We start from the raw sequence: 19529 nt of genomic DNA on the forward strand, positions 1-19529 counted from the left end.
CCACCTATCCCCTGCCCCTCCCTAGGCCTTCCACACACTACTGCCTGTATTTATTGGTTATGCATATATGCATATTTGATCTTTTTTTTTATCTCTTTGTATCCCTCCCTCCACCTCCCCACTGAGATCTGTTATTCTGTTCCAAACATCCATACCTCTTGTCCTATTTTGTTTATCAGTTTATTTTGTTTATTAGATTCCACATATAAGTGAGATCATGTGATATTTGTATTTTTCTAATTGGCTTTTTTCACTTAGCATAATAGTTTCCAGGTCCATCCATGCTATCTCAAAGGGAAAGAGCTCCGTCTGTTCTGCAGCTGTTTTTATCCACTCATCTAGTGATGGGCATTTGGAACCGTTTCCAGATGTTAGCTGTTGTAAAGAACGCTGCTATGAATGTAGGAGTGCATATATTCTTTCTGATTGGTGTTTTGGAAGTTTTAGGACATGTTCCCCGAAGTGGTATTGCTGTGTCAAATGGCAGTTCCATTTTTAATTGTTTTAGGAACCTCCATACTGTTTTCCACAGTGGCTGCACCAGTCTGCATTCCCAACAGCAGTGTACTAGGGTTCCCTTTTCTCCACATCCTCACCAGCACATGTCGTTTGTTGATTTGCTGATGGTAGCCATTCTGACGTGTGTGAGATGGTACCTCATTGTCGTTTTGATTTGTATCTTTTAGATGATTAGTGACATGGAGCATTTTTTCATATGACTAGTGGTTGTCCGTATGTCTTTTTTGGAGAAGTGTCTATTCAGGCCCTTTGTCCTTTTTTTAAATTAGATTATCTTCCTTATGTTGAGTTGGATGTGTTCTTTGTATATTTTGGAAATGAGCCCCTTATCCGATGTATTATTGTTGAATATGTTCTCTCATACAGTAGGTTTCCTTTATATTTTGTTGATTTTTTTTTCTGTGCAGAAGCGTTTTAGTTTGATGTAGTCCCATTTGTTTATATTTCCAGTGTTTCCCTTGCCCTAGGACAGTGGTTCTCAACCTTCCTAATGCTGCGACCCTTTAATATAGTTCCTCATGTGGCGGTGCCCCCCAGCCATAAAATTATTTTTGTTGCTACTTCATAACTGTAATTTTGCTACTGTTATGAATTGTAATGTAAATATCTGATATGCAGGATGTATTTTCATTGTTACAAATTGAACATAATTAAAGCATAGTGATTAATCACAAAAACAATATGTAATTATATATGTGTTTTCCGATGGTCTTAGGCGACCCCTGTGAAAGGGTCGTTCGACCCCCAAAGGGGTCGCGACCTACAGGTTGAGAACCGCTGCCCTAGGAGATGTTCAGTGAAAATAATGCTACATGAGATGTGTGATATTTTACTGCCTATGTTTTCTTTTTTATGGTTTTTATGGTTTTGCAACTTACATTTAAGTCCTTTATCAATTTTGAGTTTAATCTTGTGTATGATTTAAGTTGGTGATTTAGTTTCATTTTTTTGCATGTATTTGTCCACTTTTCCCAATACCATTTATTTCAGAGATTATCTTTAATCCATTGTGTGCTCTTACCTCCTTTGTTAAGTAGTAATTGACCATATTAGCTTAGGTCAATTTTGAGGGTCTCTGTTCTGTTCCATTGGTATATATGCCTGTTCTTGTACCAGTACCAGGCTGTTTTAATTACAGTGGCTTTGGAGTATAGTTTGATATCCAATATTGTGATCCCTCCAACTTTGTTCTTCTTTCTCAGGAGTGCTGAGGCAGTTTTTTGGTTCCATGTAAATTTTTGGAATGTTTGTTCTAGATCTATGAAATATGCTCTTGGTATTTTAATAGGGATTGTGTTGAATCTGTAGATTGTTTTGATGCTAATGCATCCAATTCATGAACACAGTATAGGCTTCCACTTGTTTGTATCTTTTTCTATTTTCTTTTTCAATATACTATAGTTTTCTGAGAATAGGTTTTTTTTACCTCCTTGTTAGGTTTATTCCTAGGGATCCTATTTTGTTGTTGTTGCAATGGTAAATGGGATTATTATCTTTTTTTTTCTTCGTTTTCTGAGAGTTCATTATTGATATATAAAAATGTCATTGATTTCTGGATGTTAATTTTGTATCATGCTATCTTGCCAAATTTATTTATTAAACCTAATAGTTGTTTCGGTGGAGTTTTAGTGTTTTCTATTTAAAATATTACGTTTTATTTCCAATTTAGATGATTTTCATTTCTTCTTGTCTGATTGCTGTGGCTATGACTTCCAATACTATGCTGAATAAGAGTGGGGAAAGAGGCCATCCCGGTCTTGTTCCTGATCTTAAGGAAAGTGCTTTTAGTTTTTCCTCATTCAGTATGATATTGACTGGAGGTGTATGTTGAAGTATGATCCCTCTGTTCCCACTTTTTTGAGAGTTTTTATCATAAATGAGCACTAGATTTTTTTAATGCTTTTTCTATGTCTATTGATGTGATTATGTGATTTGTATCCTTTATTTTGTTTACGTGATGTTTTATGTTTATTGATTTACAAATATTGAACCAACCTTGCATCCCAGGCATAAATCCCACTTGGTCATGGTGTGTGTGTGATCTTTTTAATGTATTGCTGGATCTAATTTGCTAATATTTTGTTGAGGATTTTAACATCTGTGTTCATCAAAGATATTGGTGTATAATTTTCTTTCTTTGCAGTGTCTTTATCTGGTGTTGGCATTCGGATCATGTTGGCCTCATAAAAAAAACTTGAAAGCCTTCCGTCCTCTTGAAATGTTTGGAATAGTTTGACGTGGATAGTTGTTAATTCTTTGAAAGTTTGGTAAAATTTGCCTGGGAAGCAATCTGATCCAGGACTTTTGTTTGCTGGCAGTTTTTTGACCACTGCTTTAATTTCATTAGCTGTTACTGGCCTATTCAGGTTTTCTGATTCTTCCTGTTTCAGTTTTGAAAGATTGTATGTTTCTTGGAATTTGGCTGTTGTGCCCAGGTTGTTGGCTTACAGTTGTTCCAAGTAGTTTCTTATACTCCTTTTGTCCCAATTAATTAATTATCTACCTAGATCAGTGGTACTCAAACTACGGCCCGCGGGCCACATGCAAATACAAATATTGTATTTGTTCCCGTTTTGTTTTTTTACTTCAAAATAAGATATGTGCAGTGTGCATAGGAATTTGTTCATAGTTTTTTTTTTTAAACTATAGTCCGGCCCTCCAACGTTCTGAGGGACAGTGAACTGGCCCCCTGTTTAAAAAGTTTGAGGACCCCTGGTCTAGAGCCAATGGTCGGCAGACTCAGTCAACAGAGCCAAATGTCAACAGTACAATGATTGAAATTTCTTTTGAGAGCCAAATTTTTTAAACTTAAACTATATAGGTAGGTACGTTGTTATTAACTTAATTAGGGTACTCCTAAGGCTTAGGAAGAGCCACACTCAAGGGGCCAAAGAGCCGCATGTGGCTCGCAAGCCGCAGTTTGCCGACCATGGGTAGACTTAGTGGGACAAACGCAGGTGACCAGGAGTCAGCAATAATGGCCTATCCCCTGGTACTTCAATGCCTCTAGATAGCTGAGCCGAACCGGAACACATGAATATACTAGACAGAATTAGTATGCAATCACACAAGGTTTATTTACCTATTCCTAGTGGGTCCTAGGCTCCAGCAAAGGCCACCCGGCGATGCACACCGAAAGATGGACGACGAAGATGGAGACAGACAGGCGGCCGCAGTTGGTTCAGGCTCACACAGGAGAGCAGTCAATCAGGGGCTTGTCTCACAGAGCGACGTGGAGTCCTCCTCTCATCAGGCAGGAGACGTGGACTGAAGAAAAATCTGGTGCTTATATAGTCGGTGGTAAACAACTTGTGTCTTATCAGTGTGGACCAGACGGTGTGCCTTTTGCTAGGAGCAGGGCGTTTACACTTTAAGGGCTTAGGGCATTCACATCAAGATAGTGGGGCATTCACCACATTTCGGAAGTTACAGAGTATTGGGGTCTTCACACAGCAAACATTTCACATATTAATTACTTCATACAATAATTATTTCCATACATTAGAGAGGTTTCCTTATTACCATAATATTATTATAACACCTTTGTATTTCTGTGATGCTAGTTGTTGCTTTGCCTCTTTCATTTCTGATTTTATTTATTTGGATACTCTTTGTTTCTTGGTAAGTCTGGCTAAAAGTATATCAATGTTGTTTGTCTTTTCATAAAACCAACTCTTGGTTTCATTGATCTTTTGTACTATTTTTTTAGTCTCTATGTCATTTATTTCCTCTCTGATCTTTATTATTTCCTTCCTTCTGCTTATTCGGCTCTTTTCCTTTTGTTCTCTTTTTAATTCTTTTAGTAGTTAGGTTAGATTTTGTATTTGAGCTTTTTCTTGTTTCTTGTAGTGCTATGAACTTTCCTCTCATGACTGCTTTCTCTGTGTCCCTTAGGTTTTGGTTTGTTGTATGTTCATTTTCGTTTGTTTCCAGGAAGTTTTTTCTTTCTTTCTTGATCTCATTGGTAATCCATTTGTCTATAATAATAAAAGGGTAATATGCTAATTAGACTGGACATCTTCCCGACGTCATTCCAGTCATCCTTCCTGATGAAGCCAGGGCCAGAGGGAAGCCAGCCCAGGTCCCAGGTGCCTGTGGCCTGCCTGAGGAAAGCCAGTCTGGGTCCTGGGTGCCTGCCAGCGGATGAAGGAGGGAAGCCCAGGTCCTGGGTGCCAGAGGGAAACGGTGCCAGCAGCCGGGCGAAGGAAGGCCCACTCTTGCACAAATTTTCATGCATCGGGCCTCTAGTTGTTTAATAACTTCCTGTATTGCCTCCATGTATTTGAATGTTTTTGAGTTGTTTTTTTTTTACTCTAGTTGATTTCTAGTTTCATGCCATTGTGATTTGAGAATTTATGATTGATATAGTTTCAGTCTTCTTGAATTTCTTAAGACTTATTTTGAGTCCTAACATGTAGTCTGTCTTTGAGAATGACCCATGTGCTTTTGGGAAGGATGTATATTCTGCCATTTTAGGATGAAATGTTCTATAAACATCAATTAAATCTATCTGATCCAGTGTGTCTCTTAAGATCGCTGTTTCATTGTTGAGTTTTGGTCTGGAATATCTATCTAGTGATGTTAGTGGGTGTTAAAGTCCCCTATTACTACTGTATTGCTATCGATCTCTCACTTAAAGTCTTCCAAGAGTTTTTTAATGTTTAGTTGTTCCTGTGTGTATATGTTTACAAGGGTTATATTTTCTTGTTGGAATGATTCCTTTAGTATTATGTAGTGATCTTCTTTGTCTTGTGTTATTGTCTTTGTTTTAAAGTGTATTTTGTCAGATATGACTATTGCTACCCCAGCTTTTATTCTCTTTGCATTTGCATATAATATTTTTTTCCATCCTTTCACTTTTATTCTGTGTGAATCTTCTGTTCTGAGGTGGGTTTCTTTTAGAATATGTATGGTTCATGTTTTCTTACTTATTCAGGTACCTTATGTATTTTGATTGGATCATTTAGTTCATTTACATTTAAGTTTTTATTGACTGGTCCATATTTATTGCCCTTTTTCTTCTTATGTCTATATTCCTCTCTCTTGATTTCTTCTTCTTAAAGCATTGCCTTTAACATTTTTTGCAATGCTTGTTTGGTGTTAATGTACTCGTTTAGCCTTTTTTTGTTGTTTTTGTCTGAAAAGCTCTTTCTTTCAACATCAATTTTAAATGACAGCCTTGCTGGATAGAATAGAGTCTTGGGTTCAGGTCCTTGGTTTTCATTACTTTGAATACTTCATGCCAGTCCCTTCTGGCCTGAAGTGTTTCTGTTGAGAAGTCAGCTGACAGCCTCATGGGACTCCCTTGTAGGTCATTGTTTCTTTCTACCTTTAAGATTCCCTCTTTGTTTTTAACTTTTGCCATTTTAATTATGATGTGTCTCAGTGTGGGTCTCTTTGGGTTCATCTTGATTGGGACTCTATGTGCTTCCTGTACTTGGGTGACTTTTTCCATTAGCGGGTTAGGGAAGTTTTCTGTTTCCTTTAAACAGGCTGTCTGTTCCTTGCTCCCCCTGGTAACCTTATTGATACCGGAATAGGCAAGCAGGAATTCTTCCCAGGGTCGTGTCTCACGGAATCAAAGAATGAAGCTGAGGACCAGAGGAGTTCAAACAAGGCAGGGATTGATTGCAAACAAACATAGTCTCCCCACTCGGGGAGGGGATTCAAATAGTTTGCCACTGAAGCATTCTGCTCTTCCCCTTATATCTGCTAAAGGCCTGCTCTTTGTCTTTCTGTGCCACTCTCTGATTGGTTCTGGCCTTTTTGCAGCATTTTACTTTGCACTTGCAAGAAAAACCTCTTCATTTCAAAACATCCTGTTTTCCTGCTATCCATCCTGTTTTTCTGCAAAACATTTTGTGGTTTCATCTAGCTCCAGGATTCCTCCTTCTTCCACCCCTTATACCCTGTTTACCTAATTTTGCTTTAACTCCTTTCACTATCATGTGGTTATTGTTATCCTTCATGTTGTCCCATAGTTCCCTTAATCTATCCTCCTGTTTATTCTTTTTTCTTTTTGTTCTAATTGGGTATTTGTTTTCTACCTTGTCTTCCAAATTCGACCCTCTCCTTCATTCAATCTGCTTTTGATTTCTTCCAGTTTATTCTTGTTGTTAGATATGCTATTTTTCATTTCCAACTGCTTCTTGTTCATTGTTTCTATTTTCTTTTCATGCTGTTGTAGTTACCACTATGTACCTTGTTATTTTGACCAAGTTTCTTGAGCATCTTTATAACCTTTACTTTGAAACTCTATATCTGCTAATTTGCTTGTCACCATTTAATTTAGCTGTTTTTCAGGAGATTCCTCCTTTTCTTTAATTTGGGGTTTGTTTCTTTATCCCCCATTTTTCTTTCCCTTTGTATTTGTTTCTACGTATTAGGTTGAACTGCTATGCCTCCCAGTCTTCATGGGGATGCCTTATGTTCTGTGGGACCTGATGATGCAGTCTCTTTGATCCCCTGAGTTGGATACTCTAGGAATGTCCCTTGTGTAGATTATTTGAGCTCTCCTGTTGTAAGTGGGTCTTGATTGTTGTTGTTTGTCCTGTTCATGGGTGTATCTTCTCTCAGTCTGGCTACCTGTGAGTCTCAACTCTGACCAGGTTGTATGAGCAGTTGTGCCAATGCTAACAAAACAAAACAAAATAAGAAACAAACAAAAACATACAGAAGACCCTTACAGCAACAACAAACACAATCACAAATAAAAGAGATTTAGAAAAGAAAAAGGTGAACCAGAATAATAAAAGAAAAGAAATATGAGAACAGAAAAGGGGAAGAAAAAGGAATATGAAAGGAAAGAAGGGAGAGAAAAAATAAGAACAAAGAATAGGAAAAGGAAAACGGTATAAAAGAAAAGAGGAAAAATTATGAAAAGGAAAAAGATAAGAAAAAAGACAAAAAATAAGAAAGGGAACACAAGAGAAAGGTGGAGAAAGAAGAAAAAGTAATAGAGTAAGAAAAGGAAAGAAAAATAAGGTATGAAAGAAATAACAAAGCAGTAAAGGAGAAAATGATTTTTAAAAAAAGTGAAGTAGCATTCCTCTCAGTAGAGTTCAGTGCCCCCTGGGAGCTCTCTTTGAATTCTGCTCTAATGTTGACTGAGGCTGTCTGTTTTATCTGTTGTTTCTGGGACTCCCAGGAGGTACTTTGTGGGTTGCCACTATCAGAAGCTGTCCATCTTTGGCTCTCAGCAATCTGTTCGAAGCTTCAAGCGATAGTTTGTGTCTGTCTCCAGAGGGCTTGGCTGCACACAGGAGGGGCCAGTCTGTACTTTAGGTCCAACTTGTTAGCAGCAAGGGGCCCAGGCATGGGTCAGTAAACATCCCAAGGCTCCTTGGGCTCCACCTCTGCCCTCCTCCAGCTGCAGGTCAACTGTCAGTCTTAGTCACTGAAAAGGCTGTTTCTGAAAGGGCTTTTGGCTGAATTAGTAGCATGAGACCTCTGGGTTTCCCATGGTGGGGATTGCCACACCCCAAATCCAGGCACTGACACCCGCTGAGACTGTCTAGGGCTAGGCCCATAGGTTTGGTCTCTGCTGCTGCCTCCTCTGCAGGGTCCAGATGCAGGGTGTGGCAGGAAAGGTGGGGTGAGCTGTATCCCAAGGGCAGGGTATTTGCCTTTTTCCCTGGCTTTGGCTGCTGGGAGGGGCCTGTGCCTCTTAGGAAAAATGAACTGATACGGTATTGGTCAGGGAGACATTAGATCACAGGTCTCCCAGCTGCCACTGTTCCACGTCTACCCCAGTGCTTCCTACCCCAGCCTCTCCTCAGTTAACTCCAGTCCAAAGCATCCTCCTTCCACCAAAAGCCTCAGTTGAATGGCTACATGTGAAAATCCTGTGCTCTGAGATTTTTTTTTTTTAAATGTGGCTTTATCTCTGACAGGCCATAAGCTCCAAGCCTTTCACAGCTGAATATTACGTGGGCCACTGTTCTCAGCTCTGGTGCTCTGGGTAGGGGTGTCCAGCCTAAGGTCCGGGCCTTGATGCTCTGAGGGGAACCCCTCATTCTCAGCCTATTGCCCTTGGAAGCTGGGCCATCCCTCTTTTGACCCTTGCCTTTCCTTTCAGTCTCCAGATGGTTTCTGCCCTTCCTTGTTAAATGTCTCCTCTTCAATCCTCAATTGATAATGCCAGGTGAATGTTCCCCAATTTAGTTTTAGATCCAGTCTGACTCTGGAAGGAAGTGCAAAAAAGGTCCACCTACTCTGCTGCCATATTGAAATCCATATATGACTATTATTATCTTCCTAAATTTCCCATTCTATTGATAAAAATGATATCCAGTTTGTCAGTGTTCTTCTTTAAGAATGGTACTTAAAATGGAATATAGTAATTTATGTGTGATTGGTCAATTGAGAATGAGCATCATTCTTGTATGTCTTTTATAATATATGTATTTGTCTATCACTATACTTGAAGTAGCATTTGGGAGGTACAGTAATACTTATGACTAATTTAGCATAATGCCACATGTCAAATAGGTTGCTGTTAGATCAACTTTCAACTTTTTAAAGTATTATAAGATAGGTATTTCTCTTTCAAACTTTTTAACATTGATTATTTCATTTCAGCATTTACATTTTATTTCTTAAAATTTATACTTAAATTTTGTCTTTTAATTTTTATCACTTTTAAGAGCCAAACCCATTTTTTGTAGGAATTTTTCCTGAATCCCACCCAGGAGTCATAGTCTCTATTTTGCTCTGTTATTCTAGATTTGAAATCACCTTTTTCCATTAAAAAATTTACATTTCTCTTTGCAAATTTAATTCTTAAAAAGCAACTGTGTTCACTTATCTGTAGCTTAGAAATTTTTATCAAATTAGTTTTAGACTAAACAATGACAATTTTTAGAGTAGCTATGCCTTCTTGCTAGTTGAATGTTTGGTATTATTTTATTGTTATAAATAACCTTCCACCTTATTAGTTATTGTGTCTTTTTTTCTTCTTTCAGCTGGTTGGTGGAGAATTTGACTTGGAGATGAATTTTATTATCCAGGATGCTGAGAGTATAACGTGCATGACAGAGCTTTTGGAGCACTGTGATGTAACATGTCAAGCAGAAATATGGAGCATGTTTACAGCCATTTTACGAAAAAGTGTTCGGAATTTACAGACTAGCACAGAAGTTGGGCTAATTGAACAAGTATTGCTGAAAATGAGTGCTGTAGATGACATGATAGCAGGTATGAGGTTATCTGACAGGAAAATATAGTTTAAATGTTTGTAGAGATTTATATTCTATAGGTAATATAAATTTGTTGAAGCTACCTTGATTTAAAATAGATACATAGAAATGTATGGGAAATTTGCTTTTTATGTTAAGGGAAAATCTGGCAAATGTAGGATGACTTCTTCCGTATTAGACAAACATAATTACTAATTTTGCTTTTCCAGGTTTTAGAAAATCTAAATATGAATAAATGCTATGAAATCCACCAGAAAACTAAGCAGTACTTTCTATGTAGTATTTAATTAAACTTTTACATAATTAAAAGATACAATACATATTATATTTCTGTATAATGGGCACTTTATCAAATTCTTGGAACTCTGTGCTCTTTAATTTGACATATATGGAACTATGACAGGAGGAACTAAAAATTTTAGGATAAACTTGTTTTTTGGAGGTGTTCATTTTACTAGGCAGTTTTTGAAGAAATACTTGTAGAAAATAAACAGATAAATTGAGGAATAGAATATAAAATTAGCATAAAATTTCAAGATAAAATATTAATTATTGTACTTTTATTGTGTTATTTTAAATAATAATTTTGAAGTCTTTATTCTTCACCACAAGTTCTTTACCTCCCTGCAAGTTCATTCCCCTTTGGGTTAGATGCACAGAAATATAAATAGTTGAAAAGTTAGTCCCAGAGTAACAGTCATTCTCAAAAAATAAATGTAGAGTTTGAAGTTTTGATTCTCTGAAGCCATGAACCTTGAGCATAAGTTTCTTCTGGAGACTGAAAGGAAAGGGGTTTTACAATTCTAAAAGTGACAATGTGATTCCATAATATCATATCTGATCCTTAAGAGTAGTTCAGACACTAGAGAATTCACTATGCTATTTTGATTTATGCTTTAATTAATACTAGTAGAGCAAAACATTAATCAAAATAGAGTGGAATGAAGAATAGGTTAAAGATGAATGCTTTTTAAATTTAAAGAGTATTTTAAAATTAAATTTAAAGAGTATTTTAAAATTTTCGTCTTTCTTAATATATTAAAATCATTTTTAATTGCTTTCATGGTGGTATCTACTTATTTAGAATGATTTAGTATTCTTTATATTATTTACTAATAATTCATTTGAAGAAAAATTAGATTCTAACAAAACACCTTTTTAATGTAGATGTACCATTTGTGTAAATTCTAGCATCGTTTAAAGAAACTTATTTTTATAAAGTTATATGTACATGTTTTATTGAAGATTGTGTGATCTTTGAATACTTTATCTGGATTTAATCTGTTAATTTTTTTTCTCGGTAAATAATAAAGTGTCTACCACTTTATAGAGTGCATTTTTCAAAATGTGCCACATTTACATACATAGTGGTTACAGGCATATAATTGATGAGCATTCAGATGTAAGGTGATAGTAAGTGTGATAGTACCACAGAAAATTCATATCTTCACAAATTTCTGTTATATAAAGCCTCCTAATTCTTATAGTCTTTGCTTTAAATAATAATATGATAACAAATTTCACTTTTTGTTGTATTAAGCATTGAATAAGTGTGAGGAAAATACCTCTGCACCTTACTTTTCAGAAGAGAAATTAAAATTTAGGCAATATACTAATGAAGTATCAGTAACCACCAAAAACCTACTAAATTTTAACTATGAATATTTTGTAGCATAAGTTCAAAGACATACATTTTATTTAATAATGTGAAGGTATCACTAGAAGGTGGAGTAAATTGATAGGAGAATTTCATAGTTTTGGTATTTTTTGCTCCCTTAAAAATATTGTACAGAAAAGAAGACTGGTTACATAATTAAACTGAGCTACTTTGTGATATGTACTATAAATAAGAAATTTTAGTAATTATATAATTGAATACAAACTTAATAGATCACTTTTTATGGCATACATAGGAAATGAGAGAAATGGAAATTACATATTTCAAAAAAGTATTTGTAGGTGAACTTTTAAGAAATCTATGAAGATTGAAGCTGACTTTTAAAAACTGCTTTATATTAACTTAGAGGTGTAAGATGCTTAATTTTTATCCAGAATTCTTTCTTAGGAACATATCCTCTGACTAATTTGTAGTAACTATTAACATTTTTGTTACTTGAATGATGAAACATTTTATTTTCTTAAAAGATTTCTCTCAAAAATGGCATATTCACTCACAATTTTATCATAGCGGTTGCTTACTTATTGTGGCATTAAGTGAAAATTAGTCAATTATTTATTGATGAAAATGACCAGTTAAATTTCTATTTTGAAATCATAAATATTTTTAAAGTTTCAAATTCCGGTTATTAACCTGTGGTATTGGATAACCTATATTATATGTCAATAACTAATTATTTCAACTTATCCTAACCTAATCTTTTAAAATTGATCATTAGTTTTTTAGAATGTATATGTATATTGATTGTAATCAACTTGTATAGTATCTTTAATTCTTAGGAAGTATGTTAGAAATCAAGAAAATGAAGTAAAAATATTTAGATGCGTAATTTGCAAAAAAAACAATTGATAGAGGTATGACTCACAGTCTAGAGAAGGGAAAGTAATTAGGGACAAGGGATTAAATGTATGTGTTTTTTATTATTTGGTGAGCTAGTATGTCTCTTACGTGCACATAAACACATTGACATAATGGCTATGACTAGTAGTGCCTTTAAAGGATACTTCTTTTCAGGGACTGTTGAATGAGAGAGTGAGGTCTCTGAAGCCATACTACCTACATTTGAATCCTGACTTTACCACTTACTAAATAGAGTGTATTGCAGGAAATGTGATTAAGTTATCTGTGCTTCACATTCCTGATTTTTAGAAGGGGATAGTGGTACTTACCTCTTGGCTTGTTGTGAGGATTTGTGAAGTTAATGCATGTATATCAGTTGGAATAATGCCAAGCAAGGAGTGAAGTACTCAAAATTGTTGTTAATGTGCCAAGGAATATCAAACAGCAGGTTTGTGTGTGTATTCTGGGTACTTATAAAAGTCTATTTTATGTATTTACTAAGAAAACTTAATTAGAATGGTATACTTGATGCGGGAAAAATTCTAATATTTACATATAATTTTTTGTTTTTCTGATGACTTAAAATTAATTAGAATGACTATTATGAGGATGTATTATATATATATACATAGAAATGACACTTGATAACTTCTGTTCTTTTAAAAAGTATATTATCTTGACAGATGGAAGCTCATGACTAGAGTTCAGAATAACTTTATTTTCCTTTGAAGATCTTCTAGTTGATATGTTGGGGGTTCTTGCCAGCTACAGCATCACTGTCAAGGAGTTGAAGCTTTTGTTCAGCATGCTTCGAGGAGAAAGTGGAATCTGGGTAAGCTGTAGTCAGAGTGAAAAGTATCCAATATCGGTACATTAATATTTAATGTTCAATAATTTGTCTTTGGAGAGCTATGGACTTGAATTTTTAATGGAAATTCTTCCTCTTAAAGAGTTACATAAATGATTTAAAATTAATTTTCTCTCTAGTTAGAAAAATAGTTCAGTGGGTAATGTGATGTATTAGGTATTTTTACTAAATTTGTACAATGCCTTTATTTTTCTTGTTTCCTCAGCCAAGACATGCAGTAAAATTATTATCAGTTCTTAATCAGATGCCACAAAGACATGGTCCTGATACTTTTTTCAATTTCCCTGGTTGTAGTGCTGCGGTAAGTTTAAAATACACATGTTTATTTTTATTTACATATTTTTAAGTCAGCTCTATTAAGTCATGATTTACATAAAGTAAAATTCACTAATTTAAAAAGTGTAGTTCGTTAATTTTTGAATCGTTTGGTAATCACCACCACAATAGTAATTTAGAACATTTCCATTACTCTCCAAATACCCTTGTTTATGTTTGAAGCCAGTACTGTCTTCCCAGCCCCTGTTTCTTATAACCTTTTATTTATTTTTGTGGTTGTTTAACTTTGCCTTTTCTAGAATTTCATATAATTAAAATCACACATTTTGTAGTCTTTTTGTCAATCTTCTTTCATTTACCATATGTTTTTGAGATCATTCTTGTTGTAGCTTACCAGTAGTTTATTAATTTCCTTTTTATTCTGAGTAGTTTTACATTTTATGCATGTACCATAGCTTATTTATATATTCACTAGTTGAAGGGCATTTGGGTTTTCAGTTTTTGGCTATTATAAATAAAATAACAATGAGCATTTGAACATAGGTTTGTGGGAATGCTTTCCTATCTCTTGAGTAAATGCATACGAGCATAATTGCTGTTTTTTGTGTTTTGGTTGTGTGTGTGTGTGTGTGTGTGTGTGTGTGTGTGTGTAAGTGTGTGTTTCATTTCATGAGAAACAGGCACATTGCTTTTTATAGTTGAAAATTTTGCATTTCCACTAGGAATATATGAGAATCCTGGTAGATATGCATCCTGATCATTGTCGTCTTTTTAATTTGAGTCATTTCATTGATTATGTTAGTGGTGCACCTCATTGCAGTTTTTTTTTTGTAGTTTTAATTATGTATTGTTCTCATGGCTAATGATGTTGAGCATTTTTTCATGCGTTGATTAGCCAGTCTTATGTCTTCTTTTGTTCTACTTGTGTTAAAATATTCTGTTTATTTTAAAAAATTGGTTGTCCTATCCTAAGGGTAAGGTTCTAATGTATATTTGGGGTATAGTTAATTTGTCAGATATGTATATGTCAAATAGTTTCTCTTAACCTGTGGCATGTCTTTTTAATTTCATAACATTTTTTATAGTATTCAAGATTTTAATTTTGTTTAATTAAAATTTTTTTATGGCATATGCTTTTGTAATAACAGAAAATAAGATCACGACATTTTTTTCTCTTATTATTTCTACTAAGAGCTGTGTTGTTTTAGCTCTTACATTTAGGCTTATGATCACTTTTGTGCTAATTTTAAAAACATTGTGTGAGGGAGGGAAGGTTGGAGATTAAGTTTTATTTGTGTTATATATTAATATTGAAGTATTTCCTTAACTATTTGTTGAACAAACAGTTCTTTTCACATTTGTTTACCATGGCATTTTTCTCAAAAACTATCTGAACTCCCCATTTTGTTCCTTTGTCCTATATAGCTATCCTTATGCCAATATCACATTATCTTTATTGTTGTAGCTATATAGTAGTTCTTGAAATCAGGAAGTATAAGTACTGCAAATTTTTTTTTTATTTTAAATATAAATTTGGCTATTCTATATTATTTGCATTTTCATATACATTGTGAGTAAAGTTATCAGATTTTATAAAAAGCCTGCTGTGATTTTGATGGTTAAAACTATAGAACAATTTGGAGATAATAGATCTCTTAGCACTCTTCAGTCTTCCAGCTCATAAATACAGTATATCTTTCCTTTTATTAGGTTTCTTTGACTTTTCAGCGTTTTGTAGTTTTCAGCATACAAGTCTTAAAAGTCTTTTGTTAAATTTATCCATATAATAATATATATGACTTTTGGCTAGTAAATGGAAATGCTATAGATTATTGATTTCAGAGAGGAAAAGAGAGGGAGAAAGAGACAGAAACATCAATGATGAGAGTGAATCATTGATTGGCTGCCTCCTGCACACCCCACACTGGGGTTCGAGTCCACAACCTGGGAATGTGCCCTGACCAGGAATTTAATTGTGATGTCCTGGTTCACAGGTTGATGCTCAACAACTGAGCCACGCCAGCTGGGCGCTGGGTTTGGTTCTTTATTTGAAACTAGAGGCCCGGTGCACGAATTTGTGCACCAGTGTGGTCTCTCGGCCTGACCTGTGGGATCAGGCCAAAACAGGCTCTCTGACATCCCCTGAGGGGTCCCGGATTGCAAGAGGGTACAGGCCAGGCTGAGGGACCCACTGGTGCACCATCGGGTCCGGGGAGAGACACGGGAGGTTGGCCAGCTGGGGAGGGACCGCGGGAGGGCTCCAGGGCATGTCTGGCCTGTCTCACTCAGTCCCGATCGACTGGACCCCAGCAGCAAGCTAACCTAATGGTTGGAGCATCTGCCCCCTGGTGGTCAGTGCATGTCATAGTGAGTGGTTGAGCGGCCTTAGCATATCAATAGCATATTACTCTTTGATTGGTTGAAAGGCGGACCGGTCAACCAGACACTTAGCATATTAGGCTTTTATTATATAGGATTGATTGTGTATCTGTGTATGTGTTTGTGTGTGTTTCTGTTTTATTTTTATTTTTAAAGCAAGCACTTATAAATCTTTGGTACATTGAGATTTTTCCATTGATCATATAATGAATGTTTTCTATGTCTTATGTCACATGCTGGGAGTCTAAATTATATTCCTTACTCTTAAGGAACTCTAATGGGTAGACAGATGTAAAAACATCTCGTTAATAGTAAGCTACTGTAGATTTACTTACTAAGTGCTATGAGAAAACAATGAAAAAAGCAGCCAAGCTAGGGTGAAGTCCAGGAAAGCTTCACAGATAATCCTAGTGTTGAGGGATGCTTGTGATTTTGCTGGAAGAAGTCTTTTGGACAGAAGGGGTATTATATACAAAAAGGGGAGTTGTAACAGAACAGGTGGAGCAGCTGTCATATTTAGGTATACTTTGGAATATGGAATAAGATAGTAGAAGTGAATAAGATTGAAAGGGTTTTTTGGAGCCATAGGGTGTTTGAAGATCTTGTATAACCTGAAGAAATTTAAGCTTTATTCTATATGCAGAAGATTTTTAATATCAAAGCTATCTTATATTTGAGAAAAAGGTCATTATCCACTCAGCAATATGAAGGATCTGATTGGGGGAACAGATCAGTCATAAAAGCATAATGGATAATTATCTTTTAGGTGATAGGAATTTGGATATCTCATAGGAAGATAAGTAAATCCACTCAGATGTTTGTTCACATCAATTCAAGTAATCAACCACTTTCTCAATTTACCTTAGAATGGCTAGATTTTTAAAATTACTATTATCAACAGAATACTATATTATCCCTTTCCTACTTAATGAGTGAGTCTTGGTCCTTTTCAGTCATAAATTTTATTGGTGAAGTTTCTTAATAATAAATCTTATGATTTTCCTTCTTTTGTTTCAATATTATGAGCATTAATTACCTCGTAATACTTACATTACTTCAATATTGATCCCATTAACATTCTCTCACAGAGTTGTTTTTGGATTCAAAGTTTCAATCAACCTCCTTTAATTAAATGAAATATTACTGAAAACCTAACAGATACCACAGAAAACTGAAAATTCTGAGGCATATTAATAAGGGTCTATATATTGGTGAAACTGGAGGAGAACTTCTTGGAGTCTGAAACTTACTATGTAACCTGGAGATGAAACTTCATTCAGCTACTATTAGAAAATGCAATGCTTCTGTAGCCAACAAATAATATTTATAGATTATTTTTATAAGATACTATTTAACATTTTTATATTTACCATGATTTTCTGATATTTATTCCTCCACTATTTTTTTATCCGTAAAATTCATATCTGGCCGTGGTTGCTGTCATATTTTCTTTAACTAATACTTTTGTATCTTTTTTCATTGCCCTGTAGGCAATTGCATTGCCTCCTATTGCAAAGTGGCCTTATCAGAATGGCTTTACCCTGAACACTTGGTTTCGTATGGATCCATTAAATAACATTAATGTTGATAAGGATAAACCTTATCTTTATTGGTAAGTAAGATATTTAATTTCAGTACGTTTGTCTTAAGTATTTCAGTTTTGTAAATATAGTAAATTTAACATTAATATATTAAAGTATATGTTAAAATGATAGACACAATTAAGTCAATTAATTATATATTTAAAAAACTTTTGCTGTTGTCTCCATATTTTTTTCCAGTTGCAGTTTCCCCCCCACCCCCCATTACATTTAAGAGTCAAGGGTTGCAGACTTTCTCTGTACTGTCTTACCAATATAGATCAATTGTGGATTTCTTAGTGAGGATGTTGGTTTCTGATCAAGGAGAGGGAAAAAAATCCAAAACTCCTACTTGATTTCATTCACTTTGCCCTTTTACTTATTTTGTTCCGTGAGCATAATCAGGATATGTTTTAAAATATTAATAACAACCCTGTAAGAAATTATAATTAGTTAAGAATAATCATTTGGTAGATAAGTAACAGAATGAGTTGCTCAACCCAATGATGGATTGACCTGACAGGACTGAGAGCTTGGTAATTTTAGTTTACCAGTAATGCACAGTAATACTATGAAACTTTCATTGATTGCCTTACTACATAGTAGGTATTCTAATTGCTTACAAATATTAACTCATTTAATACAGTCTGTGTTCTGAAATATGACTGCCTGAGTTTCAGTCCTGTCTTCATTACTTACTTTATCCTTTGCTTTGGTGTCTTCAACTGTAAAATGAAGATATTAGTAGTACCTATCACATAGGTTTTAATGAAAGAATAATATTTAAATTGCTTTTTCTGCAATGACTGGCTCTGAAATGCGAGTGTGAAAACGTGGTCTATTAATAGCTTGTAATCTCTATTACAAAAATTTAACCAAATATCTGAATTTCCAAACATAAATTGGGTTGAACTTCAGAATGGTCATTTTAGGACAGCATTTATTTATTTCTATAATACTGTCATTTTCAAAACATATATAAATTTTTATATGGGGGTTGAATTTATAGCTAGGAAGAATTACCCCTCCAGAAGAAAATAACTATATTTCATAGTCACATAGCCAGAGGGGCAGGGGAGGGGGAGTACTGGATGAAGGTGGGCAAAGAGTGGGAATTGGAGGACATCTGTAATAATGTGAACATTAAATATAAAATATTTACTTTAAAAAAGATTATATATTATACTTAGAAATAATAAAAATAAAAATGTACTCCATTGCTTGATTACCTACATTATTTTTCAAAGTTGACTGACATTTTTTAAAAATTTGTAAGTTTTTAAAAAACATTTATCTTTATTGTTGAAAGTATTATAGATGTTCCTCTTTATTCCCCATTGATGCCCTCTATCCTACTTCCTTAAGATACAGTAAAATTATGTAACAAGTTGTTTTTGAAACATTAACTGCATGAATGATTTTTAAAATTTGCTAATTCCAGATAGTTCTTAAATGTAGATGTAATTGACTTGATAGGCTTTTGTAGGCCATTACTTTAATTTTATGTATTAAAATTGAAATTTTAAATGTTTCTTTTGTCTTCTATTTTTCTAAATTAAATTCTTTCTTTTAGTTTTCTAAGCCTTTTATGTTTTAGCCTCTATTTGGTAAAAGTTTTATTTTTATAATATTTTGTGTTATTTATATAATAAACTTTAGATACATAGTTCTTTGTATCAGAGGATATTATACTACTCTTAATTTTCTTTATAGTTTTCGTACTAGCAAAGGAGTTGGCTACTCTGCTCATTTTGTTGGGAACTGTCTAATAGTCACATCACTGAAGTCCAAAGGAAAAGGTTTTCAGCACTGTGTGAAATATGATTTTCAACCACGCAAAGTAGGTATAAGTAAATATGTCTATTGAGAATGACACAATGAACCATTCCTACTGTCTTAAAACTCACCTATTATGACTTCTGTAATATTCTTTTAATGGTTTTCTCATGACTTCTAATTATTTCCTCTGATCCTTGTCTGCATTCTCTTGCTAGTTTTATGTCTAACTTTTGACATAAAACATCAGGCTCTTGACCTCTTGCAGTCTCTCTCTCTCTCTCTCTCTCTCTCTCTCTCTTTCATTCCCTCTCTCTCACTGTGATCTATTCTCTTGCATTCTTTCAGATAATACTTAGAATAGTATCCCTTTACCTGCAGTTTTGCTTGCCATGGTTTTAGTTACCTCCAGGCAA

The 19529-nt window shown here is 34.6% G+C and overlaps 1 protein-coding gene and 1 long non-coding RNA gene across 2 annotated transcripts in view; one reads left to right on the forward strand and one right to left on the reverse strand.

Moving 5' to 3' along the window:
• Positions 1-3983, reverse strand: part of LOC106724230 — a 14051-nt gene extending 10068 nt beyond the window's left edge. The window contains exon 1 of the long non-coding RNA XR_001359971.1: positions 3602-3983. This is a non-coding gene — a long non-coding RNA (uncharacterized LOC106724230). The remainder of the gene's footprint in view (positions 1-3601) is intronic.
• The window catches only part of LOC106724223 (neurobeachin-like), a gene marked incomplete at its 5' end in the record, with an annotated part of 217421 nt that overhangs the window by 74974 nt on the left and 122918 nt on the right, over positions 1-19529 (forward strand). The window contains 5 exons of the mRNA XM_014530729.1: positions 9483-9714; positions 12966-13066; positions 13308-13403; positions 17248-17369; positions 19051-19177. Of these exons, the coding sequence (XP_014386215.1) occupies positions 9483-9714; positions 12966-13066; positions 13308-13403; positions 17248-17369; positions 19051-19177 (678 nt within the window). The remainder of the gene's footprint in view (positions 1-9482; positions 9715-12965; positions 13067-13307; positions 13404-17247; positions 17370-19050; positions 19178-19529) is intronic.

The sequence above is a fragment of the Myotis brandtii genome, unplaced genomic scaffold (assembly GCF_000412655.1).
Source record: "Myotis brandtii unplaced genomic scaffold, ASM41265v1 scaffold77, whole genome shotgun sequence".
Lineage (NCBI taxonomy): Eukaryota > Metazoa > Chordata > Mammalia > Chiroptera > Vespertilionidae > Myotis > Myotis brandtii.